The following is a 13,158-nucleotide window of genomic DNA, read 5'->3' as shown; positions in this document are numbered from 1 at the left end:
TCTCCTGGTCAATCCTAAGATCATCCCAAAGCAATCCCCACTACCCTTAGGTGTACATTAAAAATTTGTTAAAATAAAACAACCGAATATCAGAAATGATAATATTGCCATATGATTATGATAGAGAGAAATTACAAGGTTCTCAATGAAAAACATAAAGATTACAAAGAAGAAAGAGGAGAATAAATACTTTCAAGACAAAACCCTAATGGACTAAAGCCTAAAGGTCCCATAAACATATGGGCTAATAACATATACGCTAACACCCCCCCTCAAATTCACAATGACACAACAATAATCATTGATAGTTTGTCACACAAGAACTTAAACGAGAAGCCGATAGAGCCTTCATAAAAATATTTATATAACAAGCTGCAAGGTTGATGAAACAAATAGAAGCGATATGGTTCCGAGCTGTAAGTGATGATGGGTGAAGTGACAGTCAATCTCAATGTGCTTTGTCTGTTGACGGAAAACATAATTATTCGCAATTTGTATCACAATTTTGTTATCACAATGCAAGGGAGTAGGTGAAGAAATGTGAACTCCCATATCTGCAAGCAGCCACCATAACCAGATAATCTCACATGTAGTCACAACCATAGCACGATACTCAGCCTCTGTGGAAGATCTAGAGACAACGTCCTGTTTCGTGCTCTTCCATGAAATGAGAGACTCTCCAAGAAATACGTAAAATCCGGTGGTGGATTTATGATCATGACAATCGCCATACCAATCAGCATCATTATAGGCACGTAACTCAAGAGAAGACATCAAGGGAAACAAGAAAGTCTGAAACTGAGTGGCATGAAGATATCTCGGAATACGGAGAACAACTCCCCAATGAACAGAGGTGGGAGCAGTAAGAAACTGACTGACAACATGAACAATATGAGCAATATTCGGATGAGTAACAGTGAGATAAACCAAAATTCCCACAACAGCGTGATAAAGACTCGGATCGGACAAAGAAACACCATTAGTAGGAGAGTATCGTGCATTGGTTTCAAGAGGAGTATCAACACTCCGATTTTCAAAGAGGCACGCCCGTGTAAACAAGTCAGATATATATTTAGTCTGAGAAAGATGATACCCTTTCTTAGATTGAGCTACCTCAATACCCAAGAAATAATGCAGTAAGCCCAAATCCTTCATAGCAAATCTATGAGCTAGATCATGCTCAAAAGAATCAATACCACCATGGTCATCACCAGTAATAATCATATCATCTACATATAAGGACAAAAAGAATCCGTCCTGCACTCGAGCATCTAACAAACAAAGATGAATGATGATTACTCTGGACAAATCCAAAAGAGGTAATCACTATGGAGAATTTCTCAAACCAAGCATGAGATGATTGCTTGAGACCATACAAAGCTTTGCAAAGCCGACAAACCTCACCCGCTTGGTGCTGAATTCCTGGGGGAGGAGACATATAAACCTCTTCATGGAGATCACCATTCAAAAAGGCATTCTTGACATACATTTGAAAGATATTCCATTGTCGAATGGGTGCAACTGCAATCATAAACGGACTGTCGTCGTCTTTGCCACTGGGGAAAAGGTCTCCTCACAGTTAAAATTGTATTGTTGAGAATACCCTTTTGCTACAAGTCTGGCTTTGTACCACTCAATTGACCCATCAACTTTTGTTTTTATCTTGTACACCCAATGACAACCAATCGTATGTTTCACAGGAGGAATCCTATGTATGAGTCTGATGAAGAGCAGTGACTTTCTTAGCCATAGCGTTCTGCCAAATAGGATCTAAAACAACTTCTCTATACGATTCAGGTTCAGAAAGATGATGGATGCTAGCTATAAATGATGCAAATGGTCATAACTATGTAGAGTAAGAAAAATATGGAAGCTTGGTGGACTAGATAGGACAAGAAGACCTCCAGAGGGGTGGTGATGCAGGTGGATCTTCAATTTCAACAGTCGAAGGGGTAGAGTCAGGAGCAGGAGGAGTCGAGGAACTCTGAAGAGGTGGGTGTCTTATGGTCTGAAGGATCAAGTGGTATAGATGGGTCTTGAGCCTCTATCTCCTCACCGAAAGGATAAATATGTAGAAGTTTTGAATTTGTTACATTGTGGACTGTAGAAGGAATCGAGTAGAAAGGAATATGTTCCAAAAAGGTGATATGTAGAGAAACATATAACTTCTGACTCATTGGATCCTAGCTACAGTATCCTTTCTATCCAACACCATACTCCAAAAATACATAAATAGCAGATTTCGGTCCCAACATGTTCCTGTCAACATGAGGATGAAGAACAAAACAAGTACATCCAAAAACTCGTAAGGCAGAGTAGTTTGGTAGGTGACCATATAGCTTCTCAAAAGGAGACATTCCTGAATTCGATGAAGTAGGGACACAATTAATCATAGAAAAAACAGTTAGGACAACTTCTTCCCAAAAGGCACTAGGGACCTGCACAGACAGGAGAAATGAGCAGGCAATCTCAAAAATATGATAGTGTTTTCGTTTTGCAACCCCGTTTTGTTGAGGAGTGTAGTACACGATGACTGGTGTCTGGTATCATCAGAAGCAAGTAACTGAGTAAAATCATAAGAGGTCTATTCACCCCCTAAGTCACACACGAAGCATTTGACCACAACTGAATGTTGAGTTTTAACAAGAGCTCTAAAATTGTTGTAAATGCCAAGGAAATCAGATCTGTGTTTCATAAGATAAACCCATGTATATCGAGTATAATCATCTATAAAAGATACATAATAGGCTGAACCACTCTTTGTGGATACTGGTAGAGGACCCCACACATCAAAATGAATAATATCAAAATGAGTAGTAGAACAAGACATACTTTTACTGAAAGGTAAAGCAGAGAATTTTGCTAGTTTACAACCACTACAATCAGAAATATCACAAGTGTTTAAATGACCCAAAACACCACTAGATGCTAGAAAACTCAAACGTGATACAGACACATGTCCCAAACGAGAATGCCAAAGTTAAAACTTAGACGAAAAAGGACTTAAATGAAAACAAGACAAATCAATGTTGGAGGCAACAACAACAGATACATTGAGAACCTCCAAGACATACAGTTCCCCCACCCTACGGTCGATCCCAATCACCTTTTGGGTGTGTTGATCCTATATAACACAAATAAAATCAGAAAATAACACCTAATTATCAGACTTACACAGCTAAATGACTAAAGCAAGATTCAAAGTAAGTTTGGGAATGTAATAAACACCAGGGAGAGTGATATGAGAAATAAAGACAAACCCAACACCCTCAACTAGCATAGATGTATCACTAACAGACATAACAAAGATAGATGACACGTGCTACAAATAAGTAAATGATGACAAACGAGGAGTCATGTGATGGGTTGCACCAGAATCTAAAATCCATAAAGATGAGGGAATACATGAGGTAACAGATGAAGTAAGACCATAATGAGACATAGATGTAGACATGACAGTGGGATTAGAGGTCAAATATTGTCTGAAAACTCTCAAAAACCTTAGGATCCAATGCAGATGGTGGCATGTTTCCAACAGATTCTGTTTCAACTGGTGGTGTGGCAGTAGAAGCAAATTGTGGAGGACGAGGTGTCTATAGAGGAGTACTAGATGAATATAGCTGGAACTTCTAGTTATCAGACCTATTTTGTTGTCCTGATTGAGGCTAACCAGATTTACCCTTGTTGACTAACAATGGACGCTAAGATTTCCAATGATTTTTATGTTTGCAGAATACACACTCATCATAAGCAACCCTCGGAGTTTGTCAAGACTGATTAGAGGAAACAAAAAGCACAATAGGAATCAAAGTAGGAATGGAGGTTGCTTTAAACCCTTTATCCGTGTGAGACTTGATACGAGTCTCTTCAGCAATCAGCTCATGAACAACATAATCTACTATGGGAAGAGGGGGGGGGGGGGGGAAGAATCGTTCCAATCAGGACTTCAAAATCAGAATGCAAAGCTATCAAAAACTGAGCCAAATGTTGTTCATCCCTCCTACCAATATAAGGCTCAAAATCTTTGAACTCTTTAGATCCAGTAAGAATTAATTGATCCCACAAATCAAACATAGCAGCGTAGAAATCTTGAATACTCTGGTCATTTTGTTAAAGGGCATGAATATCATATTCTAACTGATAATTTTTAGCAAAGTTGGACTGAGTATACAGTCTCTCCAAGTGATTCCAAATTTCCTTTGTTGTGTCATATTTAGCCAACTACATACCAAGAGACTGAGTAACAAAATTGTTAATTCAAGTAATGACCTTGGAATTATCAGTCTCCCAAGCATCAACCAACCAATCAAAATTCTATGCTTGAGGCATTGAGGGTTTGGCTTTAGTCCCAGTGACATGGCCCCACATATTCTTCCCATGAAGGAAGTTCTTCATAACGTAACTCCAATACATTTAATTCTTTCCATCTAGACGAGTACCGATTAACTGAAGGGAATCATCATTTCCAGCTATGTTGGCAATGAATAAATAACCACAACAACAGACAGTCAATCTGAGAATGAGAGAACAACAACAACGAACTAACATCAACAACAAGCGAATACCAACAAACAAACGAACATTAGCAACAAACTAACAATTCGATCCGCGCCACATATGACTGCTACAAAACTTTCTAACAACGTATCAAACCTCCACTGATACCATGATAATATTGTCATATGACTATGATAGAGAGAAATTACAAGGTTCTCAAGGAAAAGTATAAAGACTACAAAGAAGAAAGCGGAGAATAAATACTAGCAAGACAAAACTCTAATGGGCTAAAGTCTAAAGGGCCCATAAATATGTGAGCTAATAACATATATGCTAACAATAAAAACTTATGTGTTTTAGAAATTTTGCTATCATAAAAATATTATTATTCTCAAATTCGTAATGTAAATGTCGGGTTGGGTTCAAATGAAATCAGTTATTCTTGCAAGACACATACAAGTTTCTAACACACATTTTGGGGGTCAAACAATTTTTTTTAAATAGAAAAAAAATATTAAAAATATATACTTGATATTGATTTTTCGTTATTTTTAACAAACAAAGATATAAAATATAAAAAAAAATCAATGTTCTAATTAAATATTCTAAAAAAATGATGCGGTCGCATACATAATCCTTTTTATAACATCTAATTTTCGAAGTCATCCGACTACAACATTCTATTTCGTATTTTCTGGACACATTTGCCCTTAAATAAAACATACATTGAGTTTCAATAGTTTTTCTAAACAAATGTGGTTGTTTTGTCCCCATTGAAATAACTATTTTTAATACAAATATAAGATTGTAACCTTAACAATAAAACATCTAATTGTGTTTTAAAACAATTCAAAATTTTTGAATCCTAACAATTATTTACAATAAATATATCAATAGTTCTTTTATTACTTTGGATTCAGTTACCTTTTTATTTACTATAATGTTTGTATTTATGTAAAAGTATTACATTAAAAATTGTTTAATGCTTGCAACTTGATAATATTTTTTTAATAAATCCGTATACTACACGCATCTCACACCTAGTTCTCTAATAATTAAAGTTATATCGTGACTATATCTAAATTTACCGTAGTTATCTTATTCATATTATTTTTCTTACTTCAATTTTCAGTTTTAGAAATATGCATATTAAAAAAATAAAACATACATAAAAAGTTTGAAATGGAAAAACTAAGTAATATAAAAGAAATAAAAATATATAATGTTTGTTATATATCTAGCGCCTCTGCGGATTTAAAGGGCCGGATAATACAACTTATCAGTCAGGTCTGGGCCTGCACATCAAGAAATGGGCCTTTTTCAAATTTGAACTTGATTCATTATTTGATTTAGTTTACAGTATGTATTGATTAGTATTTCATTAGGCCTGACAATTGGGTTGGGTTCGGGTTGGTGGGTCATGAGTTGACGGGTTGGCGGGTCAAAAAACATAAACTCAACCTAACCCATATAATATATGGGTTGATGGGTTGACGGGTCACGGGTTGGTGGGTTAGAAGCCTCAACCCAACCCAACCCATATAACCCGTTTATGTATATGGGTTCACGGGTTCACAAGTTAATGGGTCAGACCCAACCCATATAGTCTGTTTAATAAATAAACAACACATTTTAAAAAATAAGGTTTTTTCAAAATAAATTCATAAAATGATTAAAGTAATTAACATAAAAAAAGTTTTCAACATAAATTCATAAAGTCAATAACATCCAAATAAAAATAAAAAATGAAAACATTCATAGAAAGTGGATATGTTCTTCGTTCGTGACTCGTGAAATTAACAACATGTATTATTTCTTTTTTTATTAACAAACCGAAAACGCAGATTAGTCACATATGAATACGGAAGGAATATAACGATACCGAATATTACAAATACGGATGAAAATCAAATTTCATTAATAATTAAATATATGATTTTATAAATGTAATATATATATATATATATATATATATATATATATATATATATATATATATATATATATATATATATATATATATATATATATATATATATATATATATATATATACGGGTTGGCGGGTTGACCCGCGAACCCAAACAGATAACCCAATCCAACCCAACCCATGAAGTAAACGGGTTAGTGGGTTGACGGGTTGGCGGGTCAAAAATCTCAACCCAAACCCGTCTATTTTCGAGTTGGGTCAGTGTCGGGTTACCAGTTGGATCGAGAGTTGCCACCCCTATATTTCATAGTTCATAATATAACAATACAGATAAAAGACCCAACGCCTAGCAAAAAAACTAGAGGAAAAGAGACAAGAAAAAAAAATCGACATATGTCACGCAAGAAAACTGTGATCAAATGTCTTTCAGTCACATATTTTTTTTCCAACACAATTATGATCAAAGGTCATGTCATATTGTCATTTTAGGTATCACATATTGGAATTTAGTGGCTATACCAACTGAAAAAATATGGTCGTATAAAAATCTTTTAGCAATTTGATTGGATCTCCATATTGCATAGATAAAATTTGTTCATGATTAACAATATTTCGTATCAACATATGAAAATATGACCTTTATTGTTTTATTACAAAAGCGATATTTAATAATTTAAATAACAAGATTCATAGATCCGAATTCTATGCCAAAAACGTAGGTTCATAAATACCATCAACAAACTTTTCAAACTAGTGTTTAAAGAATTTGGTGTGAGAAAAATCGAGTAATTATGATGTTGGTGGTACTGGTGGCTATAAACCAAAAGGTCAAAGTAGTGTTTGATCTATGGTTGGACTTTGCGGTTCCTAATTACAAATTACAATAGTGTATAGTCTAATGAAATATTTGAAGTTATAAAAGCAGTGGATAATAAAACTTATATTATTTAGGATACTTTTTAATGTATTTTGGAGCTAAAAAAGCTAGTAAAACTTAAAAGTGAAATGGCAAAATCGTTTCACCTTTTTACCACAATTATAAATGTAAGTTAAAAAAAACGATTCTATTTATTGAGAATAACAAAATAGCTTATAATATCATTTCAAACATATTAAAATTTTCATTAATTTGATATCCAACATGTCAAACACTAGTAATTGATAGGATAGGACAAGTGGTGTTAAATTATGGGCTACAAAATCTATAGTCATAATAACTTTTTGGTTGGGTTAAATACAAACATCTTAGATGTCATGTGCCGTATGCTCCAAAAAGAAGCCGTCATAATTGAAATCCACCCTATCAAATAATAAAAAGAAAGTAAAATTTTATTGTTATTATTGTTTTTATTTAGATGTTTATATTATTAACATAGTTTGTAAACTTTTAAGTCTTAACTACAAAACGGATTAAAACAGAGTACCACATTAGAAAGTAAGTTTTAATATCTCATTAATAAAATGTATCTCAAACGGATCAAAGTAGAGTACCAAATTAGAAAGTATGTTTTAATATGTAACTTTGTTTGGTTTGTCTATCATGTAAAGATATACATGTATTTTCATATTAATTCTTCAAAAGAGCATTTGTGGAGAGAATGAAGACTCAAACGGATATAAACACTTATTAGATCATGTCGCATCGATGTGAGATACACTAGCACTCCCCTCAGAGTCGGAGGCTTGATGGGTATAAGGAAGGGTTGAACCATGTGGGTGTGGGGCGTCAACTTTGATACTATATAAGATATATGTGAAGTCTCATATTAACTCTCCAAAAAAGCTCTTATTGAGAGAATGATGACTCCAACATACATAGACACTTATTGGACCGTGCCGCACCGATATAGGATACATGTCAAATTGTAATCAACAAAATATTATTAAAAATATTTTATATATAATATAGCAACAATAACTTCTTGTAACATGGAATCCACTCACCTCAACATTAACTTTGCATCATAATGTTTGATATCGTTTTTTAATTACTAGCAAGGAGCTAGAAAAAATTAAGATACAAAACACAAATTATAAAAAAATAGCCATTGTTAGGTTTCATAAGTCAATCCAATCCATTTTCATCTTCTCATTTCTATTAAACAACAAAAAAATGTTGCTTGATAATCTTATCAAACAAAGAATTTTTCTTGATTTTTGTGCATCGAAAATCCACTTTTTAAAAACTTCACATAATAAAGGTGTTAAGAACAACCACATTCAGACATTTCCTCTGTACCTCTCAAAGTTTCTATGATCCGCCCAACAAACTTAGTCTCTAACTGTGTCCAAAGGAAGGTAGGTCACTATCCCACCAACTTCCAATATGTCGCAAAATGTACGACGCTAGATAACACAAAATGAATAAGTGATTATTGGTCTCTCTATGCAATTCACAAATCGTGCAAAAAATAGAATCACTAGTCATGCCTTTATTATCCAAGTGTATTCTAGTTGGCAACTTATCCAAAAAGAGTAGCTAACACAATCTATTGATTTTATAGACACCAACTTATTCTATCTATTAGAATCATCTTGCACAGCCAATATTATGTCATCTATGAATTTTCTAAAAAAAACTAAGATTCAAGTTTCCACTTCCCTTTGTCTTGTTGATTACTTAAGGTAATAAAATCTAAAAGACATATTAACTCAACCCATTGTATTTCCTCAGCTCCTCTTCATGGTTGTCGAAGCTAAACTCGTGTCCAGTTTTCATTAGTTAGGCTATCATGTATCGCACAACTTTTATCTTTTCCAAAACAAACAATCTAGGAAAATTGTTATGAAAAATAACTTTAACATACCAAACAACTTCCCAAGAGCTAGGCGATAATCGAATGCCCATGTTCTTCCTCAAACATAAGTCTATTTCGATCCCTTTAGATAGAATATGATCGCACAACTAAATAATATTGCATCACACCCTTTAATTTTCATTTGTTGCAATACCAACCCAAATCAACCTTTTGATTGATGTATAACTTTAATAACCAAACCCAAAAACAATAAGAGTTGAAAGGAACATGTGTTGCCATTTATATATAAAGCTTGATCGAAAGCAAAGAGGCTTCTAATTCCTAGACCACCCTAATATTTGTTAGCCAAAATAATCTTCCATTTGATTCAATGCATGTGTTTTCTTCCATCTCCACTCACGAAAAAAGTGACACCACAGTTTTCCAAGTAATTAAGAACAAGTTTTGGAACTTTAAAGTTCTACATATAATATAATATATATGTAAGCTTCCCAATACCATCTTAAGTAAATAGCTCTTGCACCGACAAATATTGAATTAAATTTCTTATTAGAAAGTTCATTAGTAAATTGATCAATGGATTTCCACCCCCCCCCCCCCCCCCCCACAACATATTACTTCCTATCGATAAACCAAAGTATATAAAAGGTGAGTTCTTTTTTGTTTTGTTTTGTAAAATACTTACTATACTAAATAATTTTTCCACATCTTCAAAAGAAACCACCACTCCCATTAGATTTTTTTTGTTAAGTTAATTTTTATGTAAAAATATGAGATAAAAACACTACAACACCATAAAAATATTTCTCGCATTATCTTGATATTATTCCACCACGAATAATAATGTTATCCACAACAAAGAAATGTGATAATACCAACTCGTTGCTTCCTAGTTGAGCTCCATGCAAGACAATATCAATAATCACCTCTTGCAACACATTTGAACCCTCTATTCAATAATGAATAACATATTAGAGAAATGATCACCTTGTCATATTTCTTCCATGTTTGAAATTTAGAGGTCGGAGACCTATTCAACAACACTTAAGCCATCTAAGAACTTAAGCATTCTTGAATCCAACTCCTCGATTTTTCACCAAACATGTTAACCTTAAAATATATTCCAAGTAAACCCCAACTAAGAGAACAATATGTCTTTCAAATACTACTTTAAACACAATGAGTTTCATTTTATTTTCCTTGTACCTTTCAATAGCTTATTTACCGTTAAAGGATAGTTAAGAATCTAACTTCCTTTAATGAATGTCCACAACTACAGATTTCAAGCTAATACAAGTTGTGGAATTCATATTTAATGAGTATAGACTAAGCACGGAAAAAAAATTCATTCGATTTAATTGAGGTGGTAAGTACACGAGTCAAGAGTTCGTAGATAATCTGATAAATTGCAAGATTGTGTTACAGTTCACTCCACATAGAAGCCATAACATAATGGTGTGTTTGAGCAAAGAATATGGCCTTACTTGATATGTTTCTATCTACGATGAGTCTAACCACTCTACCTTCATCTTTTAAGGGTTATGCCTTAGAGTCCGTTGAACATATTCTCAACATGGTTCAAACTAAGAACGTAAATAATACACCATAGAAGTTATAGCATGGACGTATTCAAGTAATGTCTTGCTTGAAGGTATGAGGTTATGAAGCTAACATGAAGAATGAAACTTCTAAAAAATTAGATTATGGGAACAAAAAGCATATTTTATTAGGATAGTAAAAGGAAAAAGTGGGATAGTATTTGTACACTTAACCCAACTGAGAACAAAGTCTTTTTGTATGAGGAGCTAAGTTTTTTTTAGAGGAACCTATTATTAAAATATGAAAGTAGGAGTATTATAGATCTTCAATAAATTTAAGAGTCATTTTGAAACCATTAATGAACAATGTGATGAACCCAACAAACAGATGTAAAGGCACCATAAGAAATACAAAGCATTCATATATCTGGTAGAATTTTTGAACCGCCAGAGAGATATGGATTTCTCATGTATGATGAAGAACTAAGGGATCATTGTGAGTCCACGAACAAAAATGATTATGTATCAAATATGTAATCTGATAAACAACTATAAGCCATAAAAGTTGAGAGTCCATGAAGGATAACCATGCTTGGAACTAAGTTGATCCCTCACTCGGAAGAAAACATGTTGGATGCAAATTGGTTTTTAAGAAGAAGAATGATACATACAGTAATGTACATACCTTTAATGCTCCTAAGGGTATTTCTTTATCTTTAAATTCACCCATTGACAAGGGTTAGGGGTGGCAGATCGGGAAATAACATTGTGTTTTTATTTTTATTTAAAAAGACAAAACAAACAATTTTTAATGTACCACAAACACAACAAGACACAATGTCATGTTCTTTTTAACTATCATAGGAATGATCCAATTAAAACATGAATAAAATGAAAAAATAACATTGAATAACCATTAGTTTATTTAATTCATACTTAATAATCATACAAAATACAACACACATGTGTTAATATCATGTCGAAATTTGAACACTAGCACAAAACAACACAACATCGTCTTCTTACACTAGACATGATCATGATACAAAAACGAAAATAAAATTCATTTTTATCTCAATTTCATTCCATGTCGTGTATTTTTATTGTATGGTGTCATTGAGGGACCCCCTAGCAGGGACCACAATCGTATTGATATTATGCTCACTGTGAATTGTTCTAATAAGTGGCTTCCCCTATTATCCGTCAGTATCACTTGTGAATGACATGTAACGTGTTAGCGATTTTAGTGTCACCAAACATTTTATGTAATTGGAACTAATATGTGAGCTAATGGGCTTATGATTTGAACTCTATATTATATGTTCGAAGTGTATAGAGTGCACACATATTAAGATCAAGTTATGATCCAGTACAACAAAATGGTGGGGGTCAATGGGGGTCGCACCCCCTTGCGGGGTCCTAGGGGCAGAGCCCCTGGTAGTAAAATTAACAAATCTTGTATGTTTTGGAAACCATTGATTATGCCATAAATTTTGAGATTTTCTTAACTAATTTAGAAGATAGGAAACCTAATTTTCAAGTATAAATATGACTCTTATCTTGAGCCATATTACACCCTTCTTATCTATCTTTCTTCTCTAATAAACTTAAAATCTCTATAGAAATTTGGCTTACGTTTCTAAGCCTAGATTCGTAAGTGTCCATTTGGATTATCCTAGAGTACATTTCTTGTAACCCGTACATAGGGTGGAAATATCAGTTCAGAAAGCGAACCTGCATGATCCATTTGGTATTTGGTTCTCCACCATATCCCTTCTAAACCCTAGCATAAAGAACTAATATTTCCTGTATAGTGGAGATGGCCAAATCAATCCGCGATTTGATCATAAAGTTCAACAACTGGTAAAGTTTGAAGGCAATGATTTCAGGAGATGACCTAAGAATATGCACTTCATGTTGATCACACTGAAGGCTACACATGTGTTGAATACTCCAAGGCCTGAAGTGGATGAAAACGAGACACTGGAAAAAACCAGGAAGAGAAACAAGTGGGACAAAGATGACTACATTTGTAGAGGTCATATTTTGAATGGTATGTTTTACTCTTTATATGAAACCCATAGTGATGCTAAAAGTGTGAAAGAATTATAGGACATACTTGAATCAAAATACATCGTTGATGATGCTTCTAGCAAGAAGTTCCTAGTTAGCGACTTTCTTAACTATAAAATGGTTGATTCAAGGTCTGTCATGCAGCAATACAATGAACTCCTTTGCATTTTGGAACAATTCAAACTGGACAAAATAAATATGGATGAATCTATTGTTGCATCAAGTGTGATTAACAAACTTCCACTATCATTGAAAGACTTTAGACATAACTTAACATCAAAATGAAGAACTCAGTGACGGAGCTTGAACATTTGAGTTGGGGGGCCCGAAAGTAAAATATATATAAAAATTGAATAACATGG

General features: G+C 33.7%; 1 protein-coding gene across 1 annotated transcript; it reads right to left on the bottom strand.

Moving 5' to 3' along the window:
* Positions 1–360: 360 nt before the first annotated feature.
* LOC128128886 (uncharacterized mitochondrial protein AtMg00810-like) lies at positions 361–1,531 on the bottom strand. The gene is made up of 2 exons (XM_052767645.1): positions 1,400–1,531; positions 361–1,257 (listed from the first exon to the last, which is right to left on the bottom strand). Exons 1-2 carry the CDS (start codon positions 1,529–1,531, stop codon positions 361–363), a joined length of 1,029 nt encoding a protein of 342 aa, XP_052623605.1.
* Positions 1,532–13,158: the final 11,627 nt, after the last annotated feature.

The sequence above is a fragment of the Lactuca sativa genome, chromosome 9 (assembly GCF_002870075.4).
Source record: "Lactuca sativa cultivar Salinas chromosome 9, Lsat_Salinas_v11, whole genome shotgun sequence".
Classification (NCBI taxonomy): domain Eukaryota; kingdom Viridiplantae; phylum Streptophyta; class Magnoliopsida; order Asterales; family Asteraceae; genus Lactuca; species Lactuca sativa.
This window is presented reverse-complemented; position numbering and strand designations above follow the sequence as displayed.

Bases quoted from the DNA above. Each gene is read 5' to 3' on its own strand.
- LOC128128886 (XM_052767645.1), bottom strand. From the start codon at position 1,531: ATGATTGCAGTTGCACCCATTCGACAATGGAATATCTTTCAAATGTAT. The intron at 1,258-1,399 runs GTTTGTCGGCTT...GCTCGAGTGCAG, and splicing joins TTCAGCACCAAGCGGGTGAG to GACGGATTCTTTTTGTCCTT.